At 49.1% G+C, this 16,214-nt stretch overlaps 1 protein-coding gene across 5 annotated transcripts in view; it reads right to left on the reverse strand.

The window, feature by feature from the left end:
• Positions 1 to 16,214, reverse strand: part of FBXW4 (F-box and WD repeat domain containing 4) — a 79,240-nt gene that overhangs the window by 40,223 nt on the left and 22,803 nt on the right. For all 5 annotated transcript variants that reach the window (XM_077748408.1, XM_077748407.1, XM_077748411.1 and 2 more), the window contains one exon: positions 11,856 to 11,950. In XM_077748408.1, the coding sequence (XP_077604534.1) occupies positions 11,856 to 11,950 (95 nt within the window). The remainder of the gene's footprint in view (positions 1 to 11,855; positions 11,951 to 16,214) is intronic.

A 16,214-nucleotide genomic window follows, 5' to 3' on the forward strand; every position in this document is an offset into this window, starting at 1 on the left:
AAAATAAAAAACTAGGGCGCCTGGGTGGCTTAGTCGGTTAAGCGTCCGACTTTCGCTTGGGTCATGATCTCACGGTTCGTGNAAACGTAGGTCCATGCAGCCTTAATTTAAATAACTATATAAAGAAAAAGGGAAGGATTCTTTCTGTAGCTGCCTCATACTGAAATTGACATTTAAATGCACTTTATGTTTTTGCTCATTATAAAAAATTTAAATGCCAGCAAAAAGGGAAATGTCAGCACAAATCCACCACATAAGAAATAACTCTGAAGAGATAGTCAAATAAGTAGTATACTATTCTGTGACCTTTTTTTTTTTCATTTAATAATAGGCCATGACATCTTTTGGAGTCAATAGACGTATATTTATATCATCCTTTCAATGGCTCTGTACGTGGTCTTCTATTGGGTGAATGTACCATGAGATATTTAAAGAGACCCCTATTAATGGACATTTATGTGTTCTTAATGTTAGTCTTTATATGTGCATCTTGCACACTTGTCTGGCTGTTGCCTTAGGATGAATTCCTAGATGTGGAATTTATGTGTCAAAAGGTTTTCATGTTTTTATTTGGGTAGTTGCTGCCAAACTAATGAAATTTTAAAACTCTAACTTTCCCTCTTATTCCTGGATCCACCCTTACCCGCCTGCAAAGGATTTTCCTGGCCACAGACCTCTAACAAGTGGAAGAATCCTTTGAATAATCTGTACTTTTTTTCTGTTAATTTTTTATTTTTATTCTCAACCACAGCTCACCCTGGATACTAGGAAGATTCAAGCTGGCCGGGAAAGTAGGGTGTTTCAAACACATTAACTCATGTGTCCCCCTCTCTTGGCCAAATGTTACAGATCTCCCCATGTCCAGCTGGCCCTTCTCTTGGGTCATTCACCATAGGACCCTAGTCCAATCACTCACTTGCTCTCCTCCCATTTAGGCTGAAGTAAAAAGAGGCCCAGGCTTGGCCAGGACACTAAAGATACAACCACAACGGGCAGAAAGTAACAGGAGAAAAAGAAGTACCCTGCATGAGAGTCCTCAGGAGAAAGAGACAGGGGGTCACATGCTGAGCTGGATCCTCTCTGTAGCCTCTGAAGGCCATGGCTTGGCAAGTTCAGGGTGAGGAGCATGCGCTCAGCAGTGGCTGGTTAAATCTAGAAACATCCTATAGGGGGACTGTGCTGCTGAGACTCCAGAGTTTGGCCCAGGCACCAGAGGACTGACCCAGGGCAAGACGAGCTCATCTCTCTTTCAAAACTCCCCAATCAATGAAGAAGGGAGGGGGGAACACTCACGGTGGCCACAGGCAGAAAGGGTAGATTTCACTTTACCCGACACAGCTCAGCTTTTCCCTCCCTATCTGTTCAGCCAGTGTTTGCACCAGGTGCAAGAGAGCCACACAGAAAGGAGCGGAAGCAACCTCACAGTTGCACAGTGGCTCTACTACCGGAGCATATTTGTACTTGAAGAGCTCTTACCTCTGGCCTCTCTGGCCTGTCTAGCCCAGCTCCTAGAAAAAAGTCTGAACAATCAATTGCTCTGCCAGCATAATGAGAGTCATGGTCATCCCCTACCTATCCTCACCTCCAACATTGCCAAAGTATCCAGAAGCACCTAGACATTAGAAGTCTCCAGCCTGGCAGCAGAAAGCCACACCTCTCTAGATGGGGCAGATGAGACGTGGGAAATCATGACACAAAAAAGGCCCAGTGGCCCCACATGTGACTTCATCAAGCTTACTCACCCCGGTGACCCCACATGATACTTTCAGGTCTACTCACAGTGTGAAGAGGGTCAGAGAAAGCAGAAGATGAAGAGCCTCGGCTCTAACGCCTTCTCAGAGTGAGCAAGCTCCCGCCTTCAAGATGCTGTTCTTCAGCTCGCTCACTGACAAGGCTCCAGCCCCCAGGAGCAGTGTGCACATCATCTGAAGTGCACCAGCTTTAGATGGGGCCGCTGTTTTCCAACCTGCTGTGAAAATCAAACACTATACCATGACCATCATGACCATTGTTCTAGAAGCTGGATTATACTTTGCTGTAGGACAGAGCAGAGTTGGAGACAGCAGCATAAGCTGAGCAAGGACAGAGGCGAGTCTGAACACAAGAACATGGAAAGGATGTATGTGTGTGTACCTGTTGTGTGGGTGGGGGTGGGAGGGGAGAGGTGTCCACAGCAAGATGGGATTTATAATTATTTTAATCTCCAAGTTTCTCTCTCATGACGAAATTCTCTTTTGCAAATTAGGACTCCGCTTAAGATTTTGGATGTTATCACATCCCAACTGGCACTCCATCTGCCCCTCCTTTACTTTTTTGTGCACCATTCATGTTTTAAATTTGCATTGCAAACTGAAAAAGGAAAGCTTCTGCAGAAAGCAATTTCCTGGGCCAGCAACTCTTGGACTAATATTCTCTTTGCAATTACCATGGCTTCTTCATGCACATACTCCCCTCCCTCCTTCCTCCTTCCTCCCCTCTTCCCTCTCTTGCCAGTACCTTCAGCCTGAGCCAAGCCGATCAGACAAGGTACCACAGACCAGGTCACAAACTACCCCTTATGAAAATGCCCTGGTCAGAAAAAGGAGCAAGGACAAGTGGGAAAGGGGACAAGATCTAGAGGAGTCAGCTTAATGGGGCACCCCAGAGGTGCAGGGGTCTCTCATCTGTAGCACACAGGCATAGCACTCTTACACAAGGCAGGAAATAAAACCCCTGCCCCCAAAAGTTCACAACCTGAAACTTCCAAAGAGTCCTGTTTAAGAAACCGCTAGAGAGACACAGGATTAGATGTCCGGCCGGCACAGCCACGGTCTGAAGGAAGAGCCGAATACAGCGGTTGGCTTGCTGAGGCACCCATCCTTTAGTGTCATCACAGGTGAAAGCTCTAGTCAGCACAGCAAAATTTAGAGTCAGAGTCGACACAGACCTTCTGAGCATCTTTACAGGCCGTTCTTCATATCAGTGGTGTCAACATATTCCACTGTTGCTGTAGATGTCGTGTCTATTCTTTTTTCTGATGGTGTGTGGAAAACTGTCCCCAGCTCCTGACCCCCCAGATGGAAGTACTATAATAATGGAACTCACTGACACACAGAAGCGGTCATGAGCAGCAGAAATCCTATTCTGGAGTCTTAATCCCATGACCAAGTGGGGCCATGCGGGAGTGTCCTGAACTCGGAGAAGGAAAGAAATACAGCCAACGCTGTATACCAGCTGGAGAGCCCAGGAACAAGGACTCTGGTAGATGGAAAGGCGGTGAGGGAGAGACGGACACCTTTTCAAAAAATCTGGTCTAAAATGAAGAGGAAAACAAGGAACTTCAGACTTGACTCCAAACTGAATACCGAAATCTGCCCCAAATGGCCTGAGAGCCACCTACTTACAGGAGGATGGGTGGTCCTTCTACCTCTGACATGACGCCCCTCCCCAATATACAAACATGCGTCGTGCTATGGGTGCAGCCACGTCCCATCGATGCCTTTTTCCACCTCGGCCCAGTACAAACCCTACCCCACCCCCCAATCTGCTTACAAGTGTAAGCGCCACTGGCCTAAGAAACTAAAAGCACAGAGATTTCATGGAGGTGCCTCTTTTGACTGATCTGAGTGTTACAGCAAACAGGTGGGGAAATCTTAAATATATGAGTATTATCGTGACAGGGCCACTGGAACGGATGAGTGCCATAAGTCAGACAGGGCTGGAAGTTTCCGCCCCACCATCAGGTTCCTCTTTAGCCTTGACAGATCAAACTCAAGCCGAAGCAGGCTGCAGAGATCAGTTCAGTGTCCGAGCCAAAGGTCTTCACAGTGAGGGACCAAAGCTGCCCTGGCTGGGCCTCTGCCGGCCCGTGTCCCCGATTAATCACCGCCAGGCGGGGCCCGGACACCAGCCTGCAACCCGAGCCCAGCAGCACCTGCACAGGGGTCACCCCTGCTCCTCCCGCACTCCCCTTGCACAGGACTCCTGGGCGTGAGGGTGTCCACCTGCTGACGGGGTTACCTGGAACAGGAGGACAAGACACTCAACTATCTGGAATCCTGCAAATAAGTCACGGATGGTTTGAGTGGATTCGTGGAGGAGGAAAGGAAAGATATGGTGACTCAAGCAGTGAAGGCAGGGCTCCAAGACAAAGAAAATTCTCAGCCTCTGAACAGAAAGAGAGGAATACCCCCAATGCGCCTCTCGACACTGTCTGGAGAGGCACCCCTGCAGGAGGGCAGCAGCGGGTGAACTAAGCCCTGAGGCTATGAGCTAAGGAGCCGCTTCGGGGTGTTTGGGACACAGTCTCACCATCTACACATCAGCGGGATGCTGATAGGGAGGACGGAGACCAGAGCAGAGACGGCTTGTCCAAACACCCCCAAATGCTACCAGATACACCAGTATGAAAGGGAGCTTAGAAACCACTCACTCCGGGGGCGCCTGGGTGGCTCAGCTGGTTAAGCATCGACTTCGGCTTGGGTCATGATCTCATGGTTCGTGGGTTCAAGCCCCACTTTGGGCTCTGGGCTGACAGCTCAGAGCCTGGAGCCTGCTTTGGATTCTGTGTCTCCCTCTCTCTCTGCCCCTCCCTCATGCATGCTCTGTCTCCTTCTCTCTCAAAAATAAACAGTAAAAAAAATTTTTAATAAAAAGAAACAACTCACTCTGTGAGAGCATAGAAGAGCTTCCTTCCTCTGAATGCCAAAACCTCGGAGAACAGGTCTCAGATGGTCTCCTAAACCAGGAAGCTCTCTCAAACGTGTACACACAGAGCTAACAACTATGTACGGTGTGTGTACACATACCTGTGTATGCTAGAATGCACTTTTTAGGAGCAAAGGGCCCTATTATAAATTCTTCTCAGATGGCAATCTCTTTTATATTGTTGCTTCTCTGAGTAGGAGGAAGTATTCTTGAGGCGCACGCGTGCACAACAAACACAAACACACACACACACACACACACACACACACATCAAAAGGAGGAAGATAAGCATGAAGATCTGTATCTTAGAACCATCTGTTCCAGATCCCAACTTGCGATAGAAGGAGAAAGCACTCATGGGTGCACCCTTTCCCCCCAGGCCCCACGTCCCCAGGGAAGGAAGGGTAGGAAGGGGTCAGAGTCAGATTGAAGTGTGTGTCCCTTGAAAGAGCAGAAGAAAGCACAAGTTAGACCAGAGGAGAAAGAGCTCCTACACAGCACCTTCAGGTTAGAAGGAACACCCACATCCTGACTGTCACACCTTGTTCCTCCAGAGCTCCATCTCCAGGAATTCCCTTTGAACTCCGGCTGCAGCCCAGTTAGGATAGAGCAGTGGCTACAATTACATACTTGCTTGGGGGGTGGGGGAGGAGGGGGCGCATGTGACAGGCCATGAAAGGTCCCTGCCTATAAAACAGACTGGAAAACAAACCCTTAATTTAAATGTTAATGAAAGTGCTGTGGAGACATCAGAGGCTTCCCGGCTGCTCAGAGAACAGCTACACCAGCCACAGAATTTATGGCTCCCCTTCACCCTCCCGCCTCCCTCTCTGCCTCATCACCCACTAAAGTTTAAAGAGTATTAAAAAAAAAAACACCGACTAATTTTAACATTAACTCCATGCTTCCACCTTGGGATGTGATTGCTAAATTATCTGTTGGCAGAACAGTGATCAAAGGCAGAAAAACACAGGCACACTGCGCGCACAGCCCAGAGAAGTCAGCTGCGGCTGCAGCAGGGAAAGGATGCAGTCTCTTCCTGATGAGGGAAGAGTAGAAGTAGCAGTGCCAGCAGGGCCCCGAGCCAGGAGGGGCAGGCAGTGGAAGAACAGGAGGGAGACCCTGCCCCTCCGATGTGCTGTGCCCCCAGCTGAGAACTCCACACACCCATCTGAATGGTCCCTATCACGCTGTGCTGTCTAGTTCACTGTCACTTCCCCAGGGTCCAGCCCATAACAATGGTTAAGTATGTAGACAGAGAGAGAGGGATGGGGAGGGAGAGAGATGGAGACAGACAGAGAGATGGAGAAACGAAGAATTACAGAGACTGAGGGATGGAAAGGTATCCCTGTCAGGATAGGTAGGGTCTCAGCACGCGACTCCACATCCACAGTATCCCATCGTCCGCAGTAGCTTCTGTTTCTATTTGTGGGGTTTTATTTAAGTCAGCTCTTGACAACCGAGCCAACCTTGCTGGCCGGGGAAGCAGTCGCTCCCACAAACGGGTTCTGGGCCAGCCAGGGCTGGTTGGGTTGCTGGTCTCAGGCCAGCAGCTCAGCACATGAGCCTCCCTGTGCCCGTCCTGCCCTTGGTAGTGGCAGAAATCCAGGGTCTTGAGGAAGTGAAACCCACCCCTGTGGCATCTCGTCTGTGCTACCGATGGATACACTCGCACCCGCCAGAGAGGCTTGGCGCAGCCCAGGCAGCAAGCGCTAGGGTAGAGGGCGCCGCACGGACATTCAGCAGGACTAGACTCCGATTCAACTGGATCCCTACCTTCGCTGAACCTTTTCCAATATACAGTCATTTCAGGCTGGACCAGGGGACCCATCTGGCATTACCCAGAGCTTCCTCCTTCCTCCAGGTGTCACACCTCCTCTTCCGGCAGCCCCTGCCCCTCCGTGATGTCTTGTGCCTCGGCTGCTCTCATCCAGGACCACCACATGCAGGAGGCTCCCTCCCGTGTGCTCCGCCCGGCAAAGGAGGCCACTGAGCCGCTCCTTGCTTAGGGAAGGTCTCCTTTTCCTAGACAGGCCCCAGAGGAAGCTTCCCCCGCCCCGGTCCTGGGAAGGCAGGATGGAGAGGTCAAGTTGGCCATGGGCCAAGCCACAACATAAAGCACGACAGTCCCACAGTCCCCCATCAGAGTCTTTCTTCAGGTCATCAAGGTTAGGGATCCTTTTCAGAACCCAGCTCTCCATCACCAACCAGAAAAAGCAAAACTCAGAGACACCACCTTTACTTCACTTTTGACTCATCTTCCCCTAAAAGTGCAGTTATGAAGTCTAGGGCCAAAGGATCGCTGAGCCACTGGCAACCAAAAGAATCCAAACTGAAAGCTGGCGGTCTCTTTTTCCAATCTTTCAAACCTCTCTGTCAGAGAAAACGCCAGATGCAATTACCTTTCACTAAAGAAAGGTGTATTTCAACAGGCTGGTGAATATGCGTTTACCACACACACAACACACAGTAAACCCTGTAGCCACTGGAACAAACATCTTGCTCTCCCCAGAAATCCACCCTCTCCCCGAACAGTACACAGTGATTGCTTTCCTTCCAGACTCTCCCTCACCGCTGGGAGAAATGAAGCAAGCGGGGGCGCTCCTCCATCAAAACCCCCCAGAGGCTTCAACTCACTTTACAAATTTGAATCGGTACATTTCATGCAGACTTGGACTACTCCCCCAAAAAACAAACAGGCCACCACGGTGAGCAAAGTTACACAAAATTACATTGTATGTTTAATAACACAGCAAAGTCAATTTTCTACACCTATACCACTCATATATTTCCCTAATGACAGAAGCAAGACAGAAGGGATTAGAACCCAAGTGTCCTGGGAAGCCGTCCTGACCACACTCACTCACGCGATAGCAAGTGATGTTTGGAGACCGGGAAAGGATTCTGCGGGGCACCTCCTTTCTTTTGGAGGGCAATAAAGATGGTGTCTGCAGAGGAAGTAGAAGCTGTGGGCTCTCACTCTTCCCCTAGCAGGCACACAGGGCAGGTGGGTCTCCAGATGCATTTTGCCACCAGGGTCCCACCCCCCTGTGCAAACCAAAGTTTGACAAGCGTTCATACTCATGAGCGTGCAAGCACCCACAGCTTTCTGAGTGAGGCCGAGCCTTGAGGATGTGGGGCCCTCCCCCTCACTGCCACCTCAACTCTGGCCTCGAGGAAGAAAGAATGCTCTTCAGGCCCCAAGAGCCTTTCAAGGGTCACAGCTACTGTCCAACATGCCGATGGATGAAGGCATAGCAATGACCTGGGGCCTGCCTGGTGGTCATCCCTCAGCACGGGCCATAGGCTAGACAACCGAGCACCAACTGCCATCTCTTCTGCCCCATGCCACGTGTGCCCTGCGTAAGTCTTCCCTGGGCCTCCATTTCTCCTTCTGCTGAGAGGTGGTGGTACTCCCTTCCCCCTCAAACCAGAGATGGCGGAGTTTCTGGCACTTAGTATCAGCCGGCAGCCATTACAGTTACGCGCCCATCTTACCCCACCACAGAGTAAAATGCTCATAGGAGCTGCTGTGTACCAAGTGTGTGGTCATCACACAAGGAGTGAGGAGGGAGGGAGGGAAGAAGGAAAGGAGAAATAGAAAGTCAGAGGGAAGGAAATGGAGTCTTTAACGGTTCTGTATTTCCTCACTCTTGAGTATTTGCTAACTTTATTCAGCTGGAAATAATTTTCTTTTGGAAATAATTTTTAAATGGCAACAAAACTTATTGTACATTTTAAAAACTCTGCTTTTCTGTGTTACTCATGGAAAAGTGTTCAGAATCCAATGTGACCTAGGGAGGTTGTTTGTGAGATCCACAGTCATACTCAGACCTATACCCTTCTGCCCCAGGTGAGCCTCCCACAGGCCCCTTCTCTTCCATCTCAACCCTCCCTTCTCTCACCCATCAAAAGGCTCCAGACTGGGCCTCCGCTACAGGAGGGCTTCACCTGTAAGTCATGAATCTTAAAAACAGAATTATTGGCATCAGGGCAAGAAGACGGGTAGGAGGGCACACAGGAGGTAGAGAAAAAGGTCCTTGTCTGCCACCCTCCTGTGGAGACTACTGGTTTTCCTTCTGTGGTTTTGAGTACTAAACACAGCTCTAAGCACGTATCTGGTATTAAATATCACCCTCCACGGCTGTTTACGGATCAAGAACTCAAGGTCATGGAAGGAAGGAAAGGTGACATTTGGACATGGGACAGAATACCTGCTTTCTCCCAGCATAAGAACCTCAAATAAAGCCAGAGGCCTGAGGCTTCCTGCTTCATACAAGTGTCTAAGCACACACATAAGGAAAGAAGGCAAAGCCCCAGCGTCTAGATAAATATGATGTGATGCTCTCGTAAATTTTCAATAGTAGAAAGAGATTGAGAAAAGGGATGTGGCAGGTCTCCTAACCGTTAAGAATCCTTCTAAAGGTATGAGGGAGCAGTGAGAGACTGGGAAGTCCTCGGATAACCAGGGACACCCACCCTAAGGGACAGCTGCTCCCTACCTCCACTCATGCGCTTTGTTAGAAGTTCACAGTCAATATCCCATCGGTGACCATACTCATACCAATGACCATACTCAACTGAGAAGGTGGCAAGGAGGGAAAGAGAAGACAGCCAGCGAGGGCAGGGACACTAAGCGGGGAGAAAAAAGAGGTTCCTGCAGGGTCCCCACCTCAAGAAGACTGCCAAGAGGCAGGGGAGCTCCAGGAGTGCCAAGGGAAGCCCCTGCCAAGCCAGAGACGTGAGAGAATGCAACCAAAGCATCGAAACAAATGCTATCCCCAGGAGGAGAGATTCTGGTTGACGTGAGATAGCCCTCCTGGCTCTGCGGAGCGTTTTCTTATTCATTATTTCAGGTCATCTTCACAATAATCTAGTAAAGTCTATAAAGGAAACCGTATTCTCATTTAATAGTTGAGGAAACAGACTGAGAGAAGGGCTTGGCTTCCTGAAACCACCCTGCCGGTGGTGGCAAAGCCCAACCCCAGTCTTCCAGCACAGACCCCAAGGTAGGAGGCAGGGTCTCCCCAGACTGGGAAAATGGATGAACTCATTGAAAGGTTCAAATTCGTGGACACAGTGAGAAGAAACGGGTCTAATAATAGGATGAAACATCCCTATGCCAGTACGTTTCAGGGTAAGAGAAAACGGGGTGGAGAGAACAGCATATACCATGGCCCCCTAGTAAAGACAGAGCCCCAGATACAAACTATGTTCAAAGAGTCTGCGACACCGTCTGTCAAGTTGGGGAAAAGGTCATCTCAAACGACTGTGGTTCAGGAGCTGAACGGCCAGTCAGGAGCGAGTGAGCGACATCCTAGGGCCAAAGCAGGACCCCAGGAGGACAGGCCTCTGGAGGAGAATCACTGGAGATGAGGCACATCAAAGACTGGGCAAAGGCTCGGGCACAGGGCAGATGGCGAATACTCTGCAGCAGCTAGCAGTGCAGGCTGCGGTAGACTAGTGCTAGTACCCACAGAAAGCCAAGTCCTTCCTCAAAGCCGGTCTGCAAGCTGTGGCCAAAGCAAGACTCCATTTACTGTGTTCTCAATGCCGTGTTCTCAAATGCTTAATGACAGGGCGGACTCTGTCCTCCACCTCTTTTACAGACGCTATCTTCAACAGCTGCCATGCTCTGCTCTATTAAAGGGTAGCCCACACATTCCAGAGAGGTGGCTGGAGGAGAGGACTAAGCCAGGGGGTGCTGGGAGGGCCCAGCCAGGTCCTTTGGCCTAAAGAGCTTCCTCTCTCCCACTGGCCCTACCCCAGCCCTCCCTAGTATAAAGCCAGCAGAAGTCCACAGGACAGTCACCGGCCCATCTGCCACCTTCCACAGGCTGTCCTGCCTTCCTTTAGTCATCATACCCATCCAGCCCCCAGACCCCCAAGCCTGACAAACTGGCTTTCAAACAGGCAGCGATGGTAAGAAACTGCGAAGGGAACAGTCCTCAACGGCTCTGTTCTCCACCCTCAGCTCCCACACACTTAGGCCTCTCTACTCCCTGCTGGTCTTTCCTTCCCTCTTTCCTAGGATTGCTAGAATGATTTGTTCTGAACAGCGACAGGTTTATAGGTTAGCCGACACCTCCGCTCTGTGGAATTTTAATTAACTTCTCTCATCGTCAATATGCTAAGGAATGGGGTCTCCATTCTCTGGGGTCAGCAGTGTGTTTCAGGTCCTGCTATATCAGCCGTCAAATTGAAGAATTAATGACGTGGCTAATCGGCTCTAATTCTTTAGAAAGAAAAAAATTTGAAAGGGAGGTGTAGACGGGGGCAGGAGGAGGGTGCAGGCTCCAGAGAGTAAGGAGAAGAAGGCTGAAGGGGGCTGAGCAAGGTGGGGAATCAACTCTCTCGTGAAACAAGTGACTGACCTAAACCCAGGGCAGGAGGGTGGCAACCTCCCCCCCCCCTGCTTTCCCACTGCTCACTTAAATGGGGAGTGAGGGACAAAGGAAGTGGGGGGAAGACCCTAGAAAAACAAATAGTCTGACAGAACAGGTGCAGGAGAGAGACTCCACCTTGGTTCAAGAAAGCCTGGAAAGCAGAAGTCAGGGTGCAAAGCTCACTCACTTATAGGTAAAGCCACAGAAATACAGACAGGCCAAAGGGGAAGGTAAAGCTACCATCAAAACTTTGGCACGTCTGCTACAATGATCAATCTACCCCGAATACGTGTCTGCATGAGGGCCCAACAGGACATGGGCCCCACGCCTCTCCTGATAACTCAGCTCTGTAAGTGACACTCCGGAAGACATTTTCCAAGGGGACCAACCACAGATGTGGGTTGGGAGAGCAGGTTGGCCAGTGTGGTAGCTTCCCAGGGACACAAACAGGCCTCTGCTTTGGAAGCGACCCCAGAGAGCCTATGCCCCAGAAGGGGCACACTTGTAGAAGCTGGAGTCAGTTACATTTTAACAGCATTTCTTCCTTCACTGTTTCTGGGGTGGAGGCCCAGGAAGTTAGCCCCTGGGATGCCATCTCCATGCCATGCGTATATGGTATGAGCCACAGACCTTAGGTCTCTGGAGGATTTTCAAAATCTCCAGGAGAGAGGCTCAAAGCAACCTGGAATATACAGGTAGAAGAGTTTTCTAGCCCGCCCAGCCTCATAAAATAAAAGCATTATTATACAGGACAAAACCATATACAAAAAACGTCTTCCTTACCTGAGTAATGGGCTGATAGCAATGGACCAGACTCGGTCTTCGGTCTGGATGGTGTGTAAGCACTGCCCCAGCCGGCCTGAGGCCAAAGGCCATACCTGGAAACAGGAGAAGAGATGGTCTCATCAGCACTGACTGGGACTGGGATGTGGGATGAGCGTCCCTAGGGTGGTAGGGAAGTGGAGAATTCTCTCTGTCCTGCAGACACAAAGCTCAGCGTATGAGCCGAGGGGCCTCCCCAGCCTCTGACTCGCCTACCTGACGCCCAGTCCGAACCGCCCTCCTTAACATCCACTTGAGAGCCCTCCCTCACCACCCAGTTTTACGGCAGGGAATCAGGAACTCCACACTGCAGCTGAGATGCGGTGAAGCCGGGTGAGCAGGTGTGGCTTGCCTCTCTCAACAACCTCCTCATGCTGGTGGGCTTCCCTTCTTCCTAGCTCTCACCCAGATCTTTCTTTGGGAGGTAGGGAGGAGGGTGATCAAGGCACGGTATGGGGGAACAAAGACAGAATTACAGCAGAATTAAGAGAGGAGTAGAAAGGAAGGCACAAGAGAAGGAAGGAACAGAGGAAGAAGAGAGGCTTCAAAAGCACGAAGGTGGTGTGCTATTGCTCGTTTGTTGATAATGCCCAGGATCCAGTGCTATTCCTGTCAGCAGGGAATTTAGCACCTAGTGTCACCAAAAGTAGCAGAAAAGCTTAACTCTTTTAAGCTTCCATATCTCCTACAGGTTAAAAATATTGCTTGGAGCACGTTATCTGGTCCCTATCAGTCAGGAATGTACATTAGCAGCCACTCCGGGCTTAACTCTAATCAACACTCAGGGAGCCCTCTCAGCAGCCAGTGCATTTAGAAATCTCCCATTAAGCACAAGGCCCCCCTCACCTCACCCAACCCTAGATGACACAGTCAGGGAAGTAAGCCTCTAACCAAACAGAAAGGAAGCCTCAGATGTACAGGGCTGTCCCAGACTGCAGCCAAGGAGGGAGCCTGAGGCAGCCAGATGGATCACTGACCTCTCAAGGTCCCTGCCGTGCTATAAGGGGAACACACAAAAGCTGGTCAGGACCTTAGATGGAAGAACTTTCAGGAAACATTCCTTGAGTTTAAGGGGCAGGTGATGGAGTGGGGGTGGTCTTGCCTTCTTAGGGTCACATGACATGTCTTCCCATAAAAGGAGAAAGTGTTTCCAATTTTGTGCTTGATATATATGCAGGTACACATGAGTTACTTCCAACACAGGGAAAAGAAGATACACTTAACAAGAAGATCTTGAACAAGGAGGGGCAGAAATCAAAAGCGAATAGCACGACTTCCCTCGAGGGCTATGACTGTGGCTTACTCTTCTGGATCTACAGTCAGGCCTCTTTGGTAGTAACTAGATGCATTTCTACTTCTTTCTTTCAGAGAGTCCCAGTCTGAAAGAGAGGTTTGCCTTTTCTCAGATGCAAACTCCCTGGAGGCAGGTTGGAAGGTGAGGAGACACAAAGGACTCTGCTCACAAAATCTATTGGGATGACTCCAGTCCTGGACTCACCAGTGTCCCCCCTGGGACGGGCTGCTGGATTCCAACACTGTACAAACCGCAGAACAAGGTTCCTGGCCTCCGGGAGTGGCTCAGGAGCCTACTGCCAATTCTGAGTCTGATACTGGGAAAGTGGCCCTCCTGGTTTGCCGCAGCGGCACACCATCCCCCACAAACCCGAGTGTCAGGATGCCTGAGGGACAGGAGTTGACAACAATATGATGATCACGCTTTCACCCTCAGTGGTCAAATCCAAAACAAACCCATCCCTGGAAAAGATATATCTCAGTGGGGGTGGACATTTATGTTGTCCTTTTAATTTTTTTAATTTTTTAAATGTTTTTATTTATTTTTGAGAGAGAGACAGAGTGAGAGGGGGAGGGGCAGAGAGAGAGAGGGAGACACAGAATCCGCAGCAGGCTCCAGGCTCTGAGCTATCAGCACAGAGCCCGATGCAGGGCTTGAACTCTCAGATCGTGAGATCATGACCTGAGCCGAAGTTGGACACTCAATCAACTGAGCCACCCAGGTTCCCCTTACATTGACCTTTTAAAAAGCAGTTGACAATATATATCAGGACCCTTAAAATGACCAAAGCCTCACACTCAGCAATTCTATGGCTGAGATTCTATCCTAAGAAAATAATTCTAAAACAAAGAAAAACCTGTGTGGTAAAAATATTCCCTGCAGCCTAGCCTAGGGTTGCAGAAAGAGCACATATGGGCCTTGGAATCAGACACATTTGGGTTTGAACCCAGTTGTTACTTATCAACTCTGATCTTAGGGACAGCTCAGGACTTCTCAGCCTCAGTTTCCTCATGTACAGAATGAGAAATAGTACCTATCTCTTGAGGGCTACAGAACTGTCAGGATATGTATAGAGCATCTAACACAGTAGTTGCACAGCATTTGGCAGGTATTAGGCATTCAGTACTGGTGGCTCTTATTACTAATTAGGCTATTAAAGATGACAAATAATTTGTAATAACAGAAAACTTTACAAGATAAAGTAGATACAGTAGGGTATATTGGCTATCCACAATAGATTATAAGCATAATTATGTAAGGATAAAATTATCCTAAAGGATAAAAGGGAAAAATGAACAAATGTAGAGTGCTTAGCATCATGCCTGGTTACACTGTATAGAGTTACAAAACAAACAAGCAAACCTATGCATTGAAAAATAACTAAAAGAAAAAAACCCAAGTTCAAATGTTCCCTCCTTCATAAAGTCTCCCCTTTCAAGCCAGATGTGATCTCTCCACCCCTGAACCTTCTGGCCCTAGAGGCTTACACTTCACAGTCCTGGCCACTTCCGATCAGCTTCATAGCCACTGCACGCATGTCTCAGCTCCCCTTAAAAAGACAGGCAGTCTCTTCCTTACCTTTGAAAAGCCCCAGTACCTTGTACACTAAGCCTTTCATACAGCTGGTACGTAAAAGAATGAATGAAAGAACAGAGAAATAAAGGAGGCCACGAAGGAATGGTCAGAACCAGCCCAGACCCACTAGGAAATTCCTATATTGCTGTCACACCTCAGGATGGGGCTGGCCTCACGGAAGCTTAGAGGGGCAATCCAAACGGAGTCTCGATAAGTTTGAAAGTAGGGTTGGGAGGGGTGGAAAGGGGTGGGGAGAGGAAGAAGGCTCCCTGAGCAATCCCTAACTCAGAACTCAGAAATCCTACAAAGAAAATGGTTTAGTTCCTTTCACCCCAATAAAACAAATCCCTTTCCTAAAACACAGTAGCTATTGGGGGGAACTCCCAACAAATAGGAAAATGTGACTAAGGTCTTGTGTAGGTTTGGGGATATTAGAAAAGCTACAGAACCGCAGAAGTCTCCGGAAAGCAGTGGAAACGTGGTTATAAAAGACTGGCTTGAATAGTGTGGAAATGGGTCAGGAAGATGATGGCAACTAGAGGCAAAGACAACAACAGAGTGGGAACAGAAGCAGCACCCAGAAATCTGCAAAGATGAACTGGCCTGGGAGTCACTGGAGACCCCCAAGACAGCTGACCAGCTTTCTGGAGGTGAAGAACCAGCAGGGGAGAATTCTGTCACTGTCTTAAAAGAAATCCTCAAAGGATATGCAGCAGTGACAATTTTAGAATCTAGAAAGTAGATTCTATTTTAATGCTTAAAAAAAGTCAAATTCACTAAATGGGGTTGAGTGAGTACCTAAAACATGAAATGAACCCAATATCCCACATAAAGATGCTCCCCTCGGACTAGAATAGCAGCCCATCCCCCTGAACTGCTACCTGTGGTCATAAAGCTCAGTTTATGCTGCTCTGGGTATCAGACCACAGAGAACAGACTAGAAGAGAGAGGTGTCACTGAAAAGGAGGAGTCAGGGGAAGCTTGAAGCCATGACAGGAAGATGCCAGAAGGAGATGGAAATATTTAGGCCACATGTGCCACAAAGATTTTCATGCACAGTGATTTCTGAGGAGTACAGCAAGTTAACGCCAGTCTCTATTCAAGGAATGGTAAAACGACAGCGACCAGTCAGAACCTGAAGTCAGGATAGGGTGGGCGGAATGGGAAACAGGCAACAGCAACTTCAGTTTCCAAGCTGGTTCAAAAGGTCTTCTGGACTTTTCTCAGGCTTCCTGTGCTGGTGGGCATGTCTCTCTGACAGAATACAAAGTGTAAGGAAGAACATAGCGAAGGGAGTAGAAACTTCCATAACTAGGAACATATGTAGCCCTTCTATATAAATTGGTGGCATGTTTATAGGAAGGAGTCATCACCAGAGGGTACGTGGACTAGAAAAGCTAGTGAGTAAACGGTGCCACTGCTCTCTCCTGAGACCCCCCCCCCCCGGGGGG

Source organism: Crocuta crocuta, unplaced genomic scaffold, assembly GCF_008692635.1.
Source record: "Crocuta crocuta isolate KB4526 unplaced genomic scaffold, BGI_CrCroc_1.0 scaffold619, whole genome shotgun sequence".
Lineage (NCBI taxonomy): Eukaryota > Metazoa > Chordata > Mammalia > Carnivora > Hyaenidae > Crocuta > Crocuta crocuta.